The sequence below is a fragment of the Trichechus manatus genome, unplaced genomic scaffold (assembly GCF_000243295.1).
Source record: "Trichechus manatus latirostris isolate Lorelei unplaced genomic scaffold, TriManLat1.0 scaffold00026, whole genome shotgun sequence".
Taxonomy (NCBI): domain Eukaryota; kingdom Metazoa; phylum Chordata; class Mammalia; order Sirenia; family Trichechidae; genus Trichechus; species Trichechus manatus.
The window spans coordinates 22,730,016-22,751,238 of NW_004443962.1; the positions used below are offsets into that span (position 1 = coordinate 22,730,016).

The 21,223-nt window shown below is 39.9% G+C and overlaps 2 protein-coding genes across 2 annotated transcripts in view; both read right to left on the reverse strand.

The window, feature by feature from the left end:
* The window catches only part of PHLDB2 (pleckstrin homology like domain family B member 2), a 173,454-nt gene extending 164,097 nt beyond the window's left edge, over positions 1-9,357 (reverse strand). Inside the window, exon 1 of the mRNA XM_012554759.1 lies at positions 9,248-9,357. Within this exon, the coding sequence (XP_012410213.1) occupies positions 9,248-9,314 (67 nt within the window). The 5' untranslated portion in view covers positions 9,315-9,357. The remainder of the gene's footprint in view (positions 1-9,247) is intronic.
* Positions 8,909-21,223, reverse strand: part of PLCXD2 (phosphatidylinositol specific phospholipase C X domain containing 2) — a 346,820-nt gene continuing 334,505 nt past the window's right edge. Inside the window, exon 4 of the mRNA XM_012554760.2 lies at positions 8,909-9,361. Within this exon, the coding sequence (XP_012410214.1) occupies positions 9,334-9,361 (28 nt within the window). The 3' untranslated portion in view covers positions 8,909-9,333. The remainder of the gene's footprint in view (positions 9,362-21,223) is intronic.

A 21,223-nucleotide genomic window follows, 5' to 3' on the forward strand; every position in this document is an offset into this window, starting at 1 on the left:
TTTACTTTTTAGGCAGAATCATCACCTTCTAGCATATTACAAGAAGTACTTTTATTATGTTTCATGTCGATCTCTCTTCATTAGAATATAAGTTCCATGCAGGAAGGGATTTTTGTCTGTTCCCTTTGCTCTATATTCCTAATGCGCCTAGAATGGTGCCTGCCATGTAGTTGGTGCTCAAGAATGAATTAACGGCTTTGACTCAAAGCCCTATGGTTACAAACATCGCCCAGGAGAACATCAGCAATATGCTTGACTAAGTAGACATTTTTATGAGACCGGCGTTCTCTCTTTCAAGGGTCTAAGGAGTATTCATTCATACTAACAAAAAACACTAGAAGGGCCATAAATACATTGCAATTATTCATGTCTAAGAAAAAAAATTGCTAACATCTATTGGGTGCAACAATTATTATACCAGGTACCCTTCCAAATATAGTATTAGTTAGTTTAATCCTTTATAACAACCCTACAGGTAAGTATTATTAAACCAAAAACCCATTGCCATTGAGTGGATTCTGACTCACGGCAACCCCATGTGTCACAGAGTATAACTGAGTTCCATAGAGTTTTCTTGGCTATAATCTTTACAGAAGTAGATCACCAGGGCTTTTCTTCCACAGCACCACTGGCTACGTTTGAACTGCCAATCTTTCAGTTAGCAGTCTGCAGGGACCTTTACTGCCCCTATTTTATAAATCAGAAAACTGAGGCACAGAGAAGTCAAGGGTCACTCAGCTAGTAGAGGCAGCAGAATTTAACCATAGACAGGGGGTTCTAGAGTCCATGCTCTTAGAGCTATCCTTCACCTCTTCTCTAAGCATGAATGATAACAGGGGAAATTTCTGTGAAATAAGTAATTCCTAATTACAAGACAAAAAAAAAAAAAAATGACCCACATGGATCTCGCCTTGCTGCCTTATTTTCTCTGTTGAGACCTCTGGATCATTCATGATTGCCAAGCTCACTGAAGGCCAAGGGAATTGTGTTATTCATGCTTTCATGATTCATAGCTCCAAGACTTGATACTTGGAAAGGGCTCAAAAAGTATTCATCTAATTTTTTAAGAGATTAAACCCAGAAAGATTCTCACTGCTGATGAGTTTGTGTGGTTTTCAGTAGCTTTTATTGTGCCATAGCAGCCTGAAGGCGGAAGAGACCACCCCTGAACTTGCAAGTGTCAACTCAGATGTTAACTGAAGACCCCAACATCTTAAGATGTATAGAAGGGACTCAATAAACAGCAACTAAGGAACTCTGGTGGCACGTGGTTAAGTGCTTGGCTGCTAACTGAAAGACTGAGGGTTCGAACCCATCAGTGGCTCTGTGGGAGAAAATACTTGGTGATCTACTCCCATAAATAATTACAGCCTAGGAAAACCTATGGGACAGTTCTACTCTGTCATGTAGAGTTGTTATGAGTCAGAATCGACTCGACAGCGCACAACAACAGCAGTATTAGTACTAGTATTATTATCAAACTTTCTTTTATTTATGGTGATGTTTAAAAAATATTGTCTTAGTCATCTAGTGCTGCTGTAACAGAAATACCACAAGTGGATAGCTTCAACAGAGAGAAATTTATTCTCTCACAGTCCAGTAGGCTAGCAGTCCAAACTCAGGGCACCAGCTCCAGGGGAATGCTTTCTCTCTCCATCGACTCTAGAGAAAGGTGCCCATCATCGGTCTTCCCTTGGTCTGGGAGCATCTCAGCGCAGGAATCTCAGGTCCAAAGGACGCACTCTGTTCCCGGCGCTGCTTTCTTGGTGGTATGCGGTTCCCATGTCTCTCTGCTTGCTTCTCTCTTTTATATCTCAAAAGAGATTGGTTTAAGATACTATCTAATCTTGTAGATTTCATTAATATAACTGCCGCTAATCCATCTTATTACATCATAGTGACAGAATTTACAACACATAGGGAAATCACCTCAGATTACAAAATGGTAGACAATCATACAATATTGGGAGTTATGACCTAGCCAAGTTGACAGGTATTTTGGGAAGACACAATTCAATCCATAACAAATATATAAAGAAAAAAAGAAATGAGCTATTTTCTTCTATTTTTTTTTCTATTTCCTGGGTTCTTAAAAACAAAGTCACCCATTTAAGCACAGGACAGAGTCACACATCCCTCTCTCTACCGGTCCCGTTATCCACTAGCGACACTGTGTGTGAACTACACAGGCCCTCCTTGCCTTCTCCCATGTTCAGGATCAATACTGGTTAGAGAACCTGATCTTACTTTTCTGTATCCTTCACCCTCTCAGGTCGGGAAAGGGGAAGTGTTGTACATAGGTGGAGAGAATGGGTGATTATTATAGGCTATCCCATTTGGGATTATTTTTGCGATTGTTCCATTTTATTAGCAAAGACTGAATGGATTGATTAACTATTTCCTTAGTCTGTGTACATCTTCCTTTCTCTCTAGTGGTTACCAAACAAATTTATTAGCTTAGCCTATTCTCATCCCCAGTCCAACTCCTGGAACAACTGTTGGTTCTGACTTTCTCTTTAATATTATGCCTCTGTAAAGAAATAAGAAGTGTTTATTTGTAGAGTGTAATGAAAAGACCACGGATTTTTGAGCCAGACCGACCTATGTATAAATCCTGACTCAGCCCCTTTAACCAGTAACCAGTTGCTGTCGAATCAGTTAAGACTCATGGCAACTCCATGTGCGCTACAGGGTTTTCAATGGCTGATTTTTCAGAAGGAGATTGCCAGGTCTTTCATCTGAGGTGTTTCTGGGTGGACTGAACCTCCAGCCTTTCGATTAGCAGTCAAGCACTTAACCATCTACTCCACCGAGGGGCTCTCAGACCCTTTACTGGCTATGTAATTTGAGGGCATTATTTATCTTCACTGAGAAACAAATGTATATTCTGAAAAATGGTTACAATAATACCCAACTCATATTTTATGAATTAACATGATAAAGGAGCATAATTCTTTGCATCAGGGATAGCATAAACCTAGCACGCAAAAGAGTAAACTTATTCTTCCTCTATGGAAACGTTTTGAAAGCCATCAATCTAATCTATGTCCTATATAAACTGAGTTCCACATTGTAAACTCCTTTTAAATTTTAGTGCTAGGTAAATTTCCTCTGTCTTAAAAAATGAATGTATTTTCATTTTTTAGAAAAGGTATAGTTATACCCTCATCTATTTTCACATTGGATTTGCAGTTGTTGGAAACGACATTTATGCAATCTAATATTTCCCTTGGTATCCTGGTTGCAAGGAAGTTCAGAGTCAAATTTACTGTTAAATTATTGTAACTATGGTAATAGTTTGCTTTCTACTCCTTTTTTAATTTCTTTAATGTATTTTTATTCCAATAATCTTAATGTAGATTTGGATTTTGCTCTATGTTCTCAAATATATATGAAGTATAAATAACAGATTAGCTATTCAAATTAAGACCAGAAAATTAACCTAAATGAAAGTGGAAATCATTTCAACCTTCCAGGGGCACAGAAAGGCAAATATCTCAATTTTCTTTCCTCAGTAAGTTTAATGATTATCCTCATGTGGTGCTTTATGTTTAAACATTAAAAGATTGACTCTGTAATTAGGATCAAAATCTAAATACACTGGGAAGGTTTGATTAATTTCTGCACCAAATGTTGTCTTTCTGCCCCACCTCCGATCTTTTCTGTGAGTTTCTATTGGAATCAAGCAGGAAGAGGATGTGTGTGAGTGTGTGTGTGTGTCTGTGTTTGTGTGTGTGTGTCTGAGTGTGTGCATGTGTCTGTGTGCATGTGTGTGCGTGTGTCTTGTGTCTCTGTGTGTGTGCACATGCGTCTGTGTGTGTGTGTGTGTGCGCACGCGTGCACATACCTCTTTTAGATTAACCCACAGATCCTTGTTGTGTTTATCTGGCCCACTTTTCTCATCACTTGAGGACCCTGAATTGTTCTACTTTTCAAGCATGGTAGACTTAGAACAAGGAATTTTCTTTGCATCTTATCTGCTCATCACAGGAAAAAAAAAATGCATTTCTCCAGCAGCTCCCAACTGAGCCTCTGATTCTGCCAACTTCCTATCAGGTACTTGACATTACAGGGACCTCAGCTTCTCTTCTCCCTGTTGCTCTTCTTTGTTTTCCTTTCATCTAACTTTCACTAGCCCTCCAGTTATCTCATAACTTGATTTCAAGTTTTTCCTTAATGAGTCATCCATTCAGTCAGCCACCTTGGGCGGGGACCAGTGTTCCGAACTGACACGCCCGATACATACAGACTTCACTGCACTGAAGACTTCTGACGACTCAGAGCCATAGCCTGCATTCTGAACACGATGAACACTAGAAGAAAGGCGAATTCACTGAGCACCTACTCTGCCACACAATGTGCCTGAGTGGGTGGAAGATGGAGATATAACAAGACATTTATTACGTGTTGCTATACAAGGGGCTTACTGCCTAGCAAGTAACTGTAATGTAATAATGTAACTTAATACACACTGTAAACAAATGTTACAAGCAAATTTTTATTTGAGTTCAGAGAAGGGCATATCACTGCCCAGTGAAACTGTCAGGAAAAATAACGTATGTGATCTTCATATTGCAAAACAGGGCCTTCCAGGCAGAGGAATCAGCCTGAGTGAAGCAGGGGAAGCTCAAGGCTGAGGGAGGTGTGGGAAATGGTGAGCAATCCAGCCTGGGCCCAGCAGGGCAGGCAAAGAGGAGGAGATAAGACTGAGGGAGTTGAGCTGGATTTGGGGGCAAAGGGAAGATGGGGCTTTGAATTTAGATTTCAGGTCTGACACCATTTTAATTATGTCATTTCCTTGCTCTGAACTTGCACTGGCTCTTCCTTGCCTAACAAATACAGGAAGCACCAGCAGCTGTGTAGGAAGAGGGACCTGATTATATAGGGTTGGGATCAAAAAGAATGATGACCTCCAGCCCCAGAACTTAAAGACCCCAATAAAGTCATACCCATTCTGTTTCCTAGGGTCGCTATGAGTCAGAATTGACTCAACAGCAACGCATACTGTTTCCTAGCATGCTAAACAAAGACATTAATCCCAGGTCAAGGCTGCACAACTGAGTATTCACTAAGGCCCCAGCTAAGATCCTGAATCATTCTGCCCAATCCTGACTGCAGTGCTTTCTTTATGTGGTTATGACGACTCCATAGTCCCAAATCCTGAAATTCACCCAGAAGCAAAAATGAAATAGGTACATTTGGTTGTTGGGCCAAGTGTTGAACTGGAAACTCAGTGACTTAATATTCCAATTAACCAGCTCTGTCACCTGGGGCTTGCAGCTACTTGCTCGATCTTTTTAAATATTCCACTGTATGGGGATAATTGCATTGTTTCTCCCAGAGGAGCTGTAAAGAGAGCTAGTAAAAACATGATTATATAGTACCCAGCCCTGTCTAGAGATGTAATGCTAGTGCCCAATAGGCTCTAAATGGTTGTTTGAAGCATTTATTTCTGAGATACAGACAGTGATGCTTATTACTAGCACAGTCCTTTTTGACACTCTTGAATTTCTGGCTATCCTCAAGGACTAGGAGTTTCTGTGAGTTACAAACATGCCTAAAGAAGATGATCAAAATTCATTTTTGTGTTTCTCAAATAGAAATAACAAACAAAAAAAGTCCCAGGAAAAACAAAAAAACACTATTTAAAAGCTCATCCTTATTGCAGATTTCTAGAGGTTGATTTTTAACGTATTAGTATTGTATTTATAGGACAAACATAAGACTCTTCAGAACTTTAACATGAGTATGTATATATAGATACATTTTAATGTTAACATTTAAGTTTGCTTTCTAAAAGGCTTAGCAACCCAACAATGCACAAGAGGAAAGTTACATACATTGAAATTAACTTGCTAGTCAAGAAGACAAATATGGATAGGTTTAAAGGGTGCATTTCCCTCCCCTATCCCGGGCCTGCTGGCAGAGCTTTCTGGGGCTCTCCTTCTATTTCATCTCCAAAAAGCCCAGTCAAGGCTTGAGGACCCCCAACTAGTGGAGTGCTGTTGTTTTTATGTATCATCAGCTCGGTTCCAACTCATAGCAACCCGCTAGGACAGAGTAGAACTGCCCCACAGGGTTTCCAAGGAGTGGCTGACGGATTTGAACTGCCAACCTTTTGGTTAATAGCCAAGCTCTTAACCACTGCACCACCAGGGCTCCTCCAGTTGGAGCGCTAGTGGGAGGAAGTCATCTAATTGCTTTTCATTTCTCTAGTCTGTTGAGCACAGATGACCAGTGTAATCACGTCAAGCCCTGATGTGGTTTACTGTTTTCCTGTTTCACAAGCTAATTTTGTTCCACATCCTACTTCGCTCCTGAAATTATCAAAGCGATTGTCCAGGTGGGAAATTCCTCACACAGGCAATTTTGAAGGATGCATGTAGGTAGATGGCAACATTCCCCCTAATGAACAATTCACTCCAAAAGAAAGGTTCATCTTTCATGGGCTATTAATTAGCCTTTCATGGTAGATTCTCAATGACTTTGTAAATAGTTGAACGCTTTAATCCTATTGGAAATAGCAATCCCTTATTTTCCATTCCAACTGCCACAATCCTCATTACAAGAAAGGAGAAGAACTGAGGGGTGCACATGAGGGAAGGTGATGACCATATACTAGACACGTACACAGGAATGTCCCTGGGGCGCAGTGGATCCAACATGTTCGAATCATCAGCACTTTCCCCTCTGTACACCCCTCAACCCTCCTTCTTTATTGGATTCCATAATTAAGTAAAGAGCACCCCCTGATATCTAGTCATCCAATTCTCCAATGAGGAAACTCCTTCAGTCCCTCATTCTCCCTCAACCCTTATTATAAATCCATCACCAAATCATATTATTTTTACCTGTCAAATATCTGCCAATACCACTCTCCTCTCCAAGTTCTTAGCCTTCATTTCTCACCTGCATTCTTAACTCTCACTCCCAGAGAGAGCTGAAATCAAGCCCAGGGGCCAGGAGAAGATGGAGCTTCATTAGGCCTGGAGCTGGAGGGACCTTGGGTGTGTGGTAGGGAAGGCTCTCTCAAGGCAATAAAAGGTGGAAGGGCCTAGAGGGAAAGCTAAAATCTACATTCTGGAAAAAGGGTCAGGAATATCAAACCCAAGAGACTGGAGACCCTATGTACTTGACCAGAAGAGAGGCAGGGGTATAGGGATGTTCCTGACTAATGCCTTGATGCTTGCAGTTATGGCAGTCATGGGGGGGGGGGGTAGGAAGACACTGGAAATTGTAATAAGCTCTTAAATCCAGTCTCTGCAATTATTTTGTTCTTTCTTTCCTTTTTTTTTTAAATCCAGTAAACTCTAAATTTTGTGAGGGCAGGAACTCTTTTTATCTTATCCACATTTATATCTTCAGTGCCTTCCCCAGTACATGACCTGTAAAACCCATTACTGCCCAGTTGATTCCAACTCATGGCTACCCTATGTGTTTCCAAGTAGAACTGTGCTCCGTCTACAAAAGTAGATCACCAGTGGATTTGAACCACCAACTTTTGGGTTAGTAGTAGAGTATAAAACATTTATGCCACTCAGAGACCTTAAGGTATGACAGACACTATAAAATATTTGTTGAATAAATACATGAATCTAATCTGAATATTGAAACTAATCTCATCACTTCAGTGCTTAAAATTCTTCAGTGATTCCTCAAAATCTTTAGAATAAAATAAATCCTGAATCAGGTTTAGCATGAAAATAAATAAACAAAAAATATGTAATCTGGCTACTCCAGGTTATTTTCCCACTTAATAGCTTACCATTTCTTCCCTTTGCTCCTTGTAAGGGACAAAAGTTCAAATCATATAAATGGTTGCAGTTAGTTATTCATATGCATCATAGTCTTTCACCTTTTCCCTCATAACTACTATTCCCCCCAGAACAGTCAATTCAGCAATCACACCCTCCAAAACGTTGTTCCTGACTCCAAAATCACACTGTTGTATTGTAATTTTTGTTTTACCTTCCATATCTGCTCACAAAACTTAACTTCCTTTGCTAAAGGGGCTTTCTAGTTTAACTTCTTATCTCCAGAATTTAGCACAATGAAAAAATTAAATCTAGCTTGGAATAACCCTCCCGTCTTAGTCATCTAGTGCTGCTATAACAGAAATACTACAAGTGGATGGCTTTAACAAAGAGAAATTTATTCTCTCAAGTCCAAATTCAGGGCATCGGCTCCAGGGGAAGGCTTTCTCTGTCAGCTCTGGAAGAAGGTCCTTGTTATTGATCTTCCCCTGGACTAGGAGCTTTTTGGTGCAGGAACCCCAAGTGCAAAGGATGTGCTCTGCTTCTAGCACTGCTTTCTTGGTAATATCAGTTTCCCAACTCTCTGCATGCTTCCTTTTCCTTTTATCTGTTGTAAGTTAAAAGGCAGTGCAGGCCACACCCCAGGAAAACTTCCTTTACATTGGATCAAACATGTGACCTTAGTAAGGGTGTTACAATCCCACCCTAATCCTCTTTAACATAAAATTTCAATCACAAAATGGAAGACAACCACACAATACTGGGAATCATGGCCTAACCAAGTTGTCACATTTTTGAGGGGACACAATTCAATCCATGATACTTTCTTTAACAGAAGAGGACTCCACAGACCAAAAATGATCAGCTGGTCACAGTGAAATGCTAAGGAGGATTACTAAAAACCAGGTACCCAGCAAATTCCTGAGTTCCTCTGTCTTATCTTTAGCATAATAAACAATAATGAGGGAAGTATTCATTTTGTGATTCCATTTATTCTATTTGGGTGCCAGGGGAAACATTACAAAGATATCAACCAACACCAAAAGCTCTCTGAATTGGGAGTTGTTGAGTTGGGATCCCCTTTCCTTCTGAAAGGATGAGCTGCTCTGCTAGAGAGCTTAAAATATGTGATGCCTTTCTCTGTGGGTCCCGTTCCCACCCCCTTTTCATCTGGGCTTTGGTTTTTGAATGACTGATGAGTCTATGGGAAAAGACCTTTCCACACCAGCTACTTCAGCCTCCCTGTCATTTAGCATCTCGTCTAAACAAAACCACAACATGCTTTCAGGGAGGTAAGGAACCTGTAAATTAGCATGTAACCAGAGCCCTGGGCAAGGATTGCCAGCCCCTGGCTATCTTCCTGGTGCTTGCTAGACTCATAGGTTTATGCTGAAAAATTCCGGCTCGTTCCCACTATGGATAGTGGAGGGTAGGTATTGTAAATATTTACTGAAAATCTCTGACAATGAAGTGTGCACCGTGTGAGTTTTTACCGAGATGTTGCACATCAACAACTCCATCCTCCGTGGGCTCCTCTCTCTGGTTATCATCCTCCTCCATCAGGATCTTCTGCTGAATCTCAAAGGATAAACTGTGATTGATGCAGCCTGCATTCAGCAAGAAAGACAGGTAGCATGATTGGAAAGCTGAAAGCTAGACTGCCCTCATGCTGAAAACCAGCAAATCAGCAGACCTAACATCTGGGGATCACCAGCTGCTGCTGAACTTGAAAAATAGGCATCCCCCAACCACCCTGCTATCCCACTGCTAACTATCCTTTATAATGATGAAATTTGAACAACAGCAACAACACTAAAAAACACTGTTGTTTAAAGTATGTATGCTGTTGCTGTTAGTTGCTGTCGAGTCCGTTCTGACTCATGTCGAACCCACATACAACAGAACAAAATATTTGCCCATCCTGCACCATCCTCATGATTGTTGTTATTTGTGAGTCCATGGTTGTGGCCACTGTTTATTTTGAGTACCTTCTAATCAGCCTAGGGGGCTCATCTTCTAGCACTATACTGGACACTATTCTGTTGCAATCCATATGGTTTTCATTGGTTAATTTTGGAAGTAGATTGCCAGGCCTTTCTTTCTAGTTTGTCTTAGTCTGAAAGCTCTGCTAAAACCTGTCCACCACTGGTGACCCTGGTAGTATTTGAAATACCGGCGGCATAGCTTCCAGCATCACAGCCACTTGCAAGCCACCACAGCACGACAAACTGACAAAGGGGTGGTGGAGAATATATATAGATTAACAAAAAACAGATGCCAGCAAAAAAGGAACAGAGGCTACTTAAACCAAAAGAGGGACTAGTCTATTAGCTGGCTCTGTTTGGGTTTGCTGTTGTTTATTCTCTATTTTTCGTCCCATGCTTATTATTTACTAACCACCCTGTGCTTTGTTTTTATTATCTCTTTTAATTTTTACGGTATGCCATATTATAGAAAAGGAAACCAATGTTCTTGCTCTAAAGGGTTCCCCAAGGCTTTCTCCCATCTCCTGTTTCTAAGCCAGGCCCCCCACAGCTCTCACATGTCCACAGTTTTCTCTGCAGTTTACCTCGGGCATAGTCCAGGAGGTAATACGGTCTCACTGTCATGTCATGGCACCTACTACACCCAAGTATTTTCTCATTTAATTCTCACAATAACTTGAAGACTAAGCATCATTATTCTCATATTATGGATGGGGCTCTGAGCCTAAGGAAATCTAAGAAAGTTATCAAAAGTCACATAAATAATAACACAAGATCCTGTAAGTTAACAACATCCACCTCCTATTCAAATGCTGAAAAAATATCATTTAAAAAAAAATAAAATTTTCTTGATGTTATAAGGAGAATGAATTTTAATAATGGCAGAACTGGAAGCAGAAAGACCAGGGCTTGATCACCAGGGAAGAGATAATAACTTAGACTAGGGCTTTTGTATAAGACACCAAGGTTTGAACTGTGATATATATGTGAGGTAAAATTCACCAGGCCAGAGTGAGCAGAAGAGGCAGAAGGAGTCTTGTGTGATTTGGGTAAGTGGTGCGTAATGAATGGTGCCATTATCTAAGAAAGGAAATACAAGAAGTGAAGCAGATTTGGAATGAGTAAGGGAATTTAATTTGGACATCTTGAGTTGGAAGATATCTGTAAACGAAATGCACGATAGAGGTGTGTACATGGACAATGCAGATCATGAGTTTTATTTTTTCTCAAAATGGTAGGAAGCAAGCTAATCTGGTTCCTAGGCTGAGAGAAGATAGAGAGGGAAATGTTAAAATTATAGGGGAGAGGGGGATTAGATGGTGGAGCAAGGTACTGGAAGAAGGGAGAGAGGACAGGGCAAGACCCCAGGTGGAGAGTTGGCCTTGACTGGAAGATGTGCTCCTCACTTCATGAACGTGTGGAGGAAATGAGGTGAGGATGGATGCTCATGTAGATCAACAGTCATGCAGCAGGAAGGGTTAAGAGTAGAGGTTTTTTTATACACTAAAGGCCTCCCTTTTGTCAATAAGTGCAAGGCCAAGTCTTCCACTGAAAGTATGTGTCTTAGTTATCTAGTGCTGCTATAACAGAAATACTACAAGTGGATGGCTTTAACAAACAGAAATTTATTCTCTCACAGTCTAGAAGGCTAGAACTTAGAATTTAGGGCACCTGCTCTAGGGGAAGGCTTTCTCTCTCTGTTGGCTCAGAGGGAAGGTCCTTATCTCCTTTCAACATCTGTGGGCTCAGCGTTCCTTAGAGATCTCCATGTGTCTTGGCATCAAACTTTCCCTGGGTCTAGGAGGTTCTCAGCATAGGAATCCAGGGTCTGAAGGACATGCTTCTCTCTCAGATCTTCTTTCTTGGTGGTGATGAGGTACCCCCTCCCTTCTCACTCCTTTTATCTCTTGTAACATAAAAGGTATGACTCAAGCAAGGGTGTGGCTTAAGTAAGGGTGTGATTTGAGCAAGGGCGTGACTTGAATAAGAGTGTTACTTGAGTCACACCCTCTTGTAAGGTTATGACTCAAGATACACCTCACACTGATACTGCCTCATTAACATATAAAGGTTAGGATTTATAACATATCACAAAATGGAGGATAATTACATCAGATCACAAAATGGAAGACAATCACATAATAAAAGAAATCATGACCTAGTCAAGTTGACACATATTTTGGAGGGACACAGTTCAATCCATGACAGTATGCCAGTTTCAATATTATTATAGAAGATAAATATTGAAATACGAACTTCCATAAGTTATATAAAAAAGAAGCTTGTAAAACTTTTGTGCTGCAAAGATACCATCAAGAAAGGGAAAAGACAACCCACATAATGGGAGAAAATACTTGCAAATCACAAACCTGTTAAGGGAACTTGAGTCCGGAATACATAAAGACCTTTTACAACTCAATAATAAAAACATAAATAACCCAATTACAAAATGGGCAAAAGATTAAACATTGCTCCAAAGAAGATATATAATAGCCAATAAGCACATGAAAAAATTCTCAACATCATTAGTCATTGTTGTTGTTGTTAGTTGCTGTCAAGTCGATTCAGACTTATGGCGACCCCATGCGTATAGAGCAAAACTGCTCCACAGGGTTTTCAAAGATATGACCTTTTGGAAGCAGATCGCCAGTCCTATCTTCTGAGGCAGCCAGTGTTGAGTGCTTAACCATTTGCAGCACCCAGGGAGGCCTCATTAGTCATTAATAAAATATAAATCAAACCACAATGAGATACCACTTTACACCCACTAAACTGGTTATAATAAAAAAGAAAGATAATAACAAGTGTCAGTGAGGATGTAAAGAAAGTGGAATCCTTATACATTGCTGGTGGAAATGTAAATTGATGCAGCCACTGTGGAAAAAAGTTTGACAGTTGCTCAAGCTTCTAAATGTAGAATTACCATAGAAGCCAGCCATTCAACTCCTAGGTAAATGCACAAAAGAAATGAAAACATATGTTTACAGAAAACTTGCACGCGACCATTCATAGCAGCGTTATTCATAATGGTCAAAAAGTGGAAACAATTCAAATGTCCATCAACTAGTGAATGGGTTACAAATTAAAAAAAAAAAAAAAAAAAAAAACCCTTGCCATCGAGTCGATTCTGACTCATAGTGACCCTATAGGACAGAGCAGAACTGCCCCATAGGGTTTCCAAGGAGCGGCTGGTAGATTCAAACTGCCAACCTTTTGATTAGCAGCCGAACTCTTAGCCACTGTGCCAGCAGGGCTCCTGGTGAATGAATTAGATAAACAAAATGTGGTATATCCATACAGTAGTATATTATTTGCCAATAAAAAAAGAATGGAATACTAATACATGCTACAACATGGGTGAACCTTGAAAACATTATGCTCAGTGAAAGATGCCGGTCACAAAAGACCACATCTAGTATGATTCCACGTGTATGAAATGTCCAGAGTCGGCAAATCTATAGAAACAGTAAGTAGCTGCTTAGAGCTGTAGGGTGGGGAGGGTTAGGAATGATTGCTAATGGGTATGGGGTTTCTTTTTGGGGTTATGGAAATGTTCTAAAATTAGATTGTTGTGATGGTTGCACAACTTTGTAAATATACTAAAAACCATTGAATTGTACATTGAAATGAGTGAATTATATGGTATGCGAATTCTATCTAACAAAACTGTTTGAAAAGAAGCTTGACGTCTGAGGGAAGGATTATTGATGGAGGCAAGAACTGGAAAACACTGCTGAAAACCATATAATAATAATAATAACAACAATAATAGCCATTATATTTGAGAACTTATATGCTAGGCACTGTGCTACATGTTTTACATATATTATTCCCTTTAGTTTTCACTATAAACCCATATATATTAGGTACTGTTTTGCTCATTTTTTAGGCAACATAATCAAGACTCAGAAAACATAAGTAACTTGTACAAGGTCAACAGCAAGAAAAAAAAAACAACAAAAAACAGGTGTTGCTGAGTTGACTCCAACTCATGGTGACCCCATGTGTGTCAGAGTAGAACTCTGCTCTGTAGGGTTTTCAATGGCTGATTTTTTGGAAATACATTGCCAGGACTTTCTTTCGAGGAACCTCTGGGTGGACTTGAGTCACCAACCTTTTGGTTAGTAGCCAAGCTCTTACCTTTTTGTACCACCCAGGTGGCCTTAACAGCAAAAAAGAGACAGATAAAATTCAAACCTAGGTCTGTGTCAATCTAGAACCCGTTTCTTAAGACCTGCATGGTGCTGTTTCTCATGAGCTTTCCTTTTCTTTTAAGTTCCAACTTTATAGGCCCAGCACAAATGCCAACTTCTTTAGGGTAATTTCTTCTACCCAGGCACTACCAAAATATTCTGTGTCAACCACTCTTGGAGTGGTAAATAGTGTTTTTCATCTCTGCAGCCCCAGCAAATTGTTGTAGAATAAATGCATCAATGAATGGGCACCCTCCTTACCTCTTCCACACTCAGGAACACCAGAAGCTTGGCTGCTGTCCTGTGTGCTGTGAGTTCCTGATGTCTAGACCACTGACTACACTGATTAAGAGAGAAAATATAAGAGCTCAGCCTAGCGAAAATGCATCTCTTTATTCTCTTAATTCAAAGAGATTATGGGTGAGAAGAAAAGAACAAAAGCTGATCTCAACTCCTACACAGGGAGACAATGCTCATACCCACCTCATCTCAAGATGCTTCTCTTAGGCTGTATGATCTTGATGATGCCTTCTAGTTCAAATATGAGAGCAGCTGGTGCCTCTCACTACTCCCACCCATCCACCCCACTCAACCATCACCAAAGCCAGTCTATTGCCATTTTCTAATGATCTTTCTCGGGAGTCCCTGGGTGGAACAAATGGTAAAGCACTGGGAACTGAAAGGTTGGTGGTTCAAAGCCACCCAGAGACACCTCAAAAGAAAGGACTAGTGATCTGTTTCTGAAAGGTAACAGCCTTGAAAACCACTATGGAGTGCAGTTCTACTCTGCACACATGGGGTTGCTGTGAGTTGGACCTGACTTGGCATCAACTAACAACAACGATGATTTCTTGAATGGATGCTGTATGCTTAGCTGCCATTGTCTCTTAATTAGGTTCTTTCAACCCATTCTCCACACTTCAGCAAGAAGAACATCTTTCCAAAATACAAATCTCAGCCTGTTCCTCCCATACCTGAACTCCTTCAGTTGACCTCAGGATAAAGTCTAGATTCTGGAGTTTATAGGACCCTTCAGATCTGGCCTCAGCTTATCATCCTGATCCTATTACTAAACGAAACCATACCTTTGTGTCCACTACCACCAAGTCCATTCTCATATCAATCCAACCTTCCATCTCCCTTCCTCTGACTACAATACTTCTTGTAGTGTGTTAGGTGCCATCGAGTGGATTCCGACTCATATCTGCCCTATGTACAACAGAACAAAACACTGCCCTGTCCTGCACCATCCTCACAATCATTGCTATATTTGAGCTCATTGTTGCAGTCACTCTGTCAATCCATCTCCTTGAGGTTCTTCCTCTTTTTTGCTGACCCTGCACTTTACCAAGCATGATGTCCTTCTCCAGGGACTGGTCCCTCCTGATAACATGTCCAAAGTACATGAGACAAAGTCTTGCAATCCTTGCTTCTAATGAGCACTCTGGCTGTAGTCATTCCAACACAAATTCGTTCGTTCTTTTGGCAGTCCATGGTATATTCAATACTCTTCAGCTTTACTTTGAGGAGGCAACTTTTTTTTTTTAATTTGTTTTATTGTAGTTTAAATGAAGTTTACATTTCATATTAGTCTCCCATACAAAAATTTATACATACATTGTCATGTGACCCTAATTGCTCTCCCCATATTGCGACAGCACACTCCTCCTTTCCACCCTTGATTCACCATGTCCATTCAACCAGCTCCTAACCCTCTCTGCTTTCCCATCTCACCTCCGGACAGAAGCTGCCCATTTAGTCTCTTGTATCTACTTGAGCTAAGAGACACACCCAAGGAGGCAACTCTTCCCTAGTAGTATTTTGAGTGCCTTCCAACCTGAGGGGCTCATCTTCTGGCACTATTTTAGATAATGCTCTGCTGCTATTCATAAAGTTTTCATTAGCCAATTTTTTCAGAAGTAGACTGCCAGGTCCTTCTTCCTAGTCTGTCTTAGTCTGGAAGCTCAGCTGAAATCTGTCCACCAAGGGTGACTCTGCTAGTATTTGAAATACCAGTGGCAAAGCTTCTAGTATCTCATCAAGACACAAGTCATCACAGTACAACAAACTGACAGACAAGTGGTGGAGACTACAATATTTATTTTGTGTTAATCATAGAAGAAATATCCATAATGATGGACTTAAACACATAAATGGTCATGAAGATGGTACAGGACCAGGCAACATTACATTCTATTATACTCAAGGTTGCCAGGAGTTGGATCCAATTCGACGGAAACTAACAACAACAACAATCATAGAAAGGTGAATTGGGCAGATATGTTCCCTTTGATCATCAGACTTCCATTCTTATGAAGGAAGTCAGATAAACAAATCCATTACTAAAGAAGATAATTTCAGATTTTGATTAATGCTATGAACATAATAAATAGGATATTGTGATAATAACATGGTGGCGGCAGGGTTGAGTTGGGAACATCTTTAAATGTGTTGGTTAAGAAAGGTGTCTCTGAAAAAACTAAAAATAGAACCCAGCAATTCCACTCCTAGATATATACCCAAAAGGCTTTAAAGCAGAGATGCAAACAGAGATTGTACACCAATGTTCACTGCAACACTATTCACAAGAGCCAGAAAAGTGGAGACGATCTGAATACCCATCAACAGATGAACGGAATACTACTCAACTAGTAGAAGAAATGAAGTCTTGATACATGCTACAATATGAATGGAGCTGGAAGACACTATGCTGAGCGAAATAAGCCAATCACAAAAGGATAAATATTGTATGGTCTCACTTACACAAAAAGACAAGAAAAGGCAAATGCATAGAGACCAATGTTTATTAGCGGTCACCAGGGGCTGGAGGCAGGGGAAATGGGGTTACCAATGATGGAAATATTGCATTGAGTAAGGGTACTGTTGCACAGCAGTTTATTCTCATCGCTGTCAATAAGCTATATACCTGTAAAAAGTTGAAGTGGCAAAAGTTGTGTCATAGACATATTTACAATGACCACAAAAAAAAAAAAAAAAAGAGTAGCTGCTGAGGCTGCTTATGTATAATCAAAATCCTCATGAGATTTGGTTTCTTGGTTTAGATGTTTAGGGTCAGGGTTTCATGGGATCATCCCAGTTAACTTGCCTAATAACTCGTTTAGTGCTTCTGTTATACCTTCCAGTTTGTTGCATAGTGCTTGGGGTCTTAAAAGCTTGCAAGCTGCCATCCAAGGCACAAGAATTGGTCTCTTTGTCTGGAGCAACAGTGGAAGAAGGAGCATCAGGAATAGAAGGAGGATATGCAGTGTGTGGCTGATTGCCTCCATGAACAACAGCCTCTTTTGTCATGAGGCTAGTAGAAGTGGATGGTGCCTGGCTACCATAACTGAATATATTGATCAAGATTCTGTAGAAGGGGGAAAATACAGAACAGAATTTCAAATTCTCATGGACTCCAGATTTCCTGGAGCCGTGAAGGTTGGATGAACCCCTGAAACTATTGCCCTGAGATAATCTTTAAACTTTAAAACAATAATATCCCCTGAAGTCTTCTTAAAACCAAACAATAGTTTAGCTTACCTAGTAAAAAATGTCTGCCTTTAGTATTATGGTTTTTTAAAAACTAGCCATAGGGGATCAAACTGACAACAGCAACTTGATAGACAGGAACCTTAGGGGGCAGCAAATTTATGTTAATAGGGGAGGAACAACGCATAAAAGCAGGTTTAGAATGGTTATGCAACTCAAAGAATGTAATCAGTGTCACTGAATGGTCCATGTAGAAAATGTTGAATTGGTGTGTTTTGCTGTGTATCTTTTCAACAACAAAATAAATAAAATTTTTAAAATATTGTAAGTAAAAAAAGAAAGAAAGTTGTCTCTGAGAAGACACTTGAATTGAAAGCTAAAGTGATGGATATTTCTTCAATATATTGCTTTGGTCTGAAAGCCAGCATCTTGCTAAATAGAGAAATACTAGAGGTGTTTTCATTAAGATTAGGGACAAGGCAAGGATGCTCACTATCTCTACTAGTATCAAACATTGTTCGAGATGTTTTAGCCAATACAATCAGAAAAGACAAAGCAATACGTGGCATAGTAATTGGAAAAGAAGTAAAATCATTTCAGAGGAGATGATAGTATACATAGAAAACTCTAGAAAATCCATGATAAACAATAAAATAAATTTATTCTTTTAAATGCTAAAGATAATGTTAATTTTGAAATTATTTCAAACTTCAGAAAAGTTGCAGGAATAGCACAAAGAACATTTTTTTTCCCCTGAACCATCTGAGAGTAAGTTACCTATGCGATGCCTGTTACTTTAGAGTGTAACTCTGTAAAAAGACATTCTCCAGACGACCACAATACAAGGATCAAACTCAGGAAATTATTATGGGTACTTCCTACCATTGAGTTCGCAAACTCCATTCAAATGTAATGAACTGTCTCAATAATATCCTTTATAGGATCCAATCAAGAGTCATTTGTTGCATTTAGTTGTCATGTCTGTTTAGTGTTTTTTTTTTTTTAATCTGAAGAATGCAGTATGGGTGGTCTCTCACAGACTAATGTATCCTAGCTCCCCACCTCCCTGCACCAGTGGTAAGGATGGAAACGATAAAGGAATTTACAGCAAGAAAAACCCATCTTGCCAGACATATAAAATGAATAATTGCTTGAGTGTGTAGGGAGAAGCCTGAAAGCGATGTCATGCTTTTAACTTATTTTTACCATAGAAGTTTTAAAGCAGACTGTAAAGATAGAAGTATGTTAAACCACTCACTCTTTGCTGAATTCTTTCTAGATAGGATATTCACAAGGAAATAATGTCTTATTTTCCAAGTGGTTCTAAGACATTCTCTCTTAGGTTATATTTAGCAATAGCACCAGGTCAACATATTCTCAGGCCTGACTGCCTTCTAAGTCAATCTCAGTTAAGGAGACTGTTCTTATATTAAACTTTAATTAGACACACAGAGAGCACAACTATTTCCATTGTATTAGATATGAGTTGTAAATGAGTTAAAAAGAAATCTTAATCTGCCTCTGCCTCAAAATTCTGATGGCTATTCTTGGAATCTGTCAGATTACCACCAATTCCACGAGGGGATAGTTCAAAGTTCTTTGTTTGTAGCCTACAACTACAATCATTTTTCCCAATCGTATTTTTTTAGGTGACCAAATCATCAGCTTTCATCCATCTTGACTATCTAAAGATTTTGAAAGCACAACAGGCACATAAACAGGCAACCAACATGCTGTGCTTGTTTGATGAATCTTTGTCCTCAATAAATTTTCCCAGTAACTCTACCTTGATACTTTATTGGATATTTCTCATTCTTTTAACCCAGACAACTTTCTTGAGCCAGTGTAAATGATCACACTGAGAATTCTCATTTTAATAGCAAATTCCAGATGTCCTTGAGTGCCTGGGCTGCATTTTTCTTGAAGCCCACTCAATGAAACCCTTGAAGAATGTTGATGTTGTATTTTTTAGTCACTCCTTGATGGCAGAAAAACCCTCCTCCCTTTTTTTCTGCTACCTTTCTTTGTTGGAGTTGTTCTTCTTTGGAAAGAAAAAGAAAAGAAGAATTATGAGGGGGCTCAAATTCCGCTTCCAGGTCACTTGGACGCAAGGGGAACACCTGGGAGCTTTTTAAAAACACAGGTTCCTTAACCTTACTCCAGAACTTCTGATAAGAATCTGTGGAGGTGGACCCAGCAGTATTTTTATGTATTTATGTATTTTAAAGAAGTTTCCCAAGAGATTCTTCTGTAGCCAGCCTAACACTGACCTTGACTTTGAGAAGTTGCACTGCATAGAACATCAGTTTAACAGGTCAATGCCTAGAAAAAAAGTTAAATAAATTTACTCTCTATTTTCCCTTCTTAGCAAGCATATTAGCATATGCATTTAGTATGAGCGGTAAGAAAATACTTATTTAATTCTGTTAATCCAGCATCTCCCAAACTTATTTGAGTACAGAACACTTTTTTTTCGGACACAACACGTATTACCACAGCGCCTCAAAGAGCACACACCGTGTGAAAGGTTGATATAGAAAATACCACTATCCATGTTCCAAAAAACCCTTTGCCGTCAAGTCGACTCCAACTCATAGCGACCCTATAGGACAGGGTAGACCTGCCCCATGGAGTTTCCAAGGAGCACCTGGTGGATTCAAACAGCTGGCCTTTTGGTTAGCAGCTGTAGCGCTTAACCACTACACCACCAGGGTTTCATGTTACCTGCCTGTTTATTAATGATGTTAGGCAACTCATTAGTGGATGTAATTGTAGTCATTCATAAGAATACAAGGTATTATACGGGCTAAATGGCCAATACTATTCTCTGACTCTTCCTCTGCTCATTCTCAAACTTTAGAAGTTAAAAAAAATGATAATAGTTATGATATTTAGTATGTATTTATTGCTTACTACGTGCCAGGCTCAGTTCTAAGTTCTTTGCAAACATTATCCCATTTAATAGAGTCTTCTGAGGTAGGTTTTGTTATTATACTCATGTTATAACAAGATACTGAGGCACAGAGAGATAAACTAAGCCCAAGAAAACACACAATAAGCAGTAAAGCAGGTATTTAAGGAGCCCTGGTTAAGTGCCCCGGCTGCTTACCGAAAGGTCGGCAGTTCAAATCCACCAGGCGCTTGTTGGAAACTCTATGGGGTATTTTGACTCTGTCCTGTAGGGCTGCTATGAGTCAGAATCGACTAGATGGCCACTGGTTTTGTTTTGTTTTGTTTTTGGTTTGGTAGCACAATGGTTAAACACTTGGTGACTAATGGAAAGATTGACGGTTGGAATACCCCCAGCCGCACCTCGGGAGAAAAACCTGGCGATCTGCTCCCACAAAGATTTCAACCTAGGAAACCCTATGGGGCAGTTCTGCTCTGTCCTATATGGTCACTATGAGTTGGAATCCACTCAACGGCACACAACTGTAACAATAAAGCAGGTATTGTAGATATTTAGCGTAGGCACTCAGAGACTATATATTAAGCACTTCATTTTTCTGCCTGAGCTTTAGTCCTTGCTTCTTCTCTTTACATTTCCTCCTTGACAATTTCATTCACAGCCAAAACTTCACCTTATCCACGGCTTCCTAAGTCCTGTCCATAACTCCTGCTCTTTCCTAGGAGCTATAGATTCACATCACTAACTGCTTGCTAGATGTCTCCACCAAAAGCTAGAATCTCATCCTTCCCCCTGCATGCTTGCCCTCGTTTTGTGTTCCCTCCTTTCAGTTGTTCATGTATTTCTTCATCTGACCAATGTGAGTAGCTGCCATGGGCTTGGCACGAAATCAGT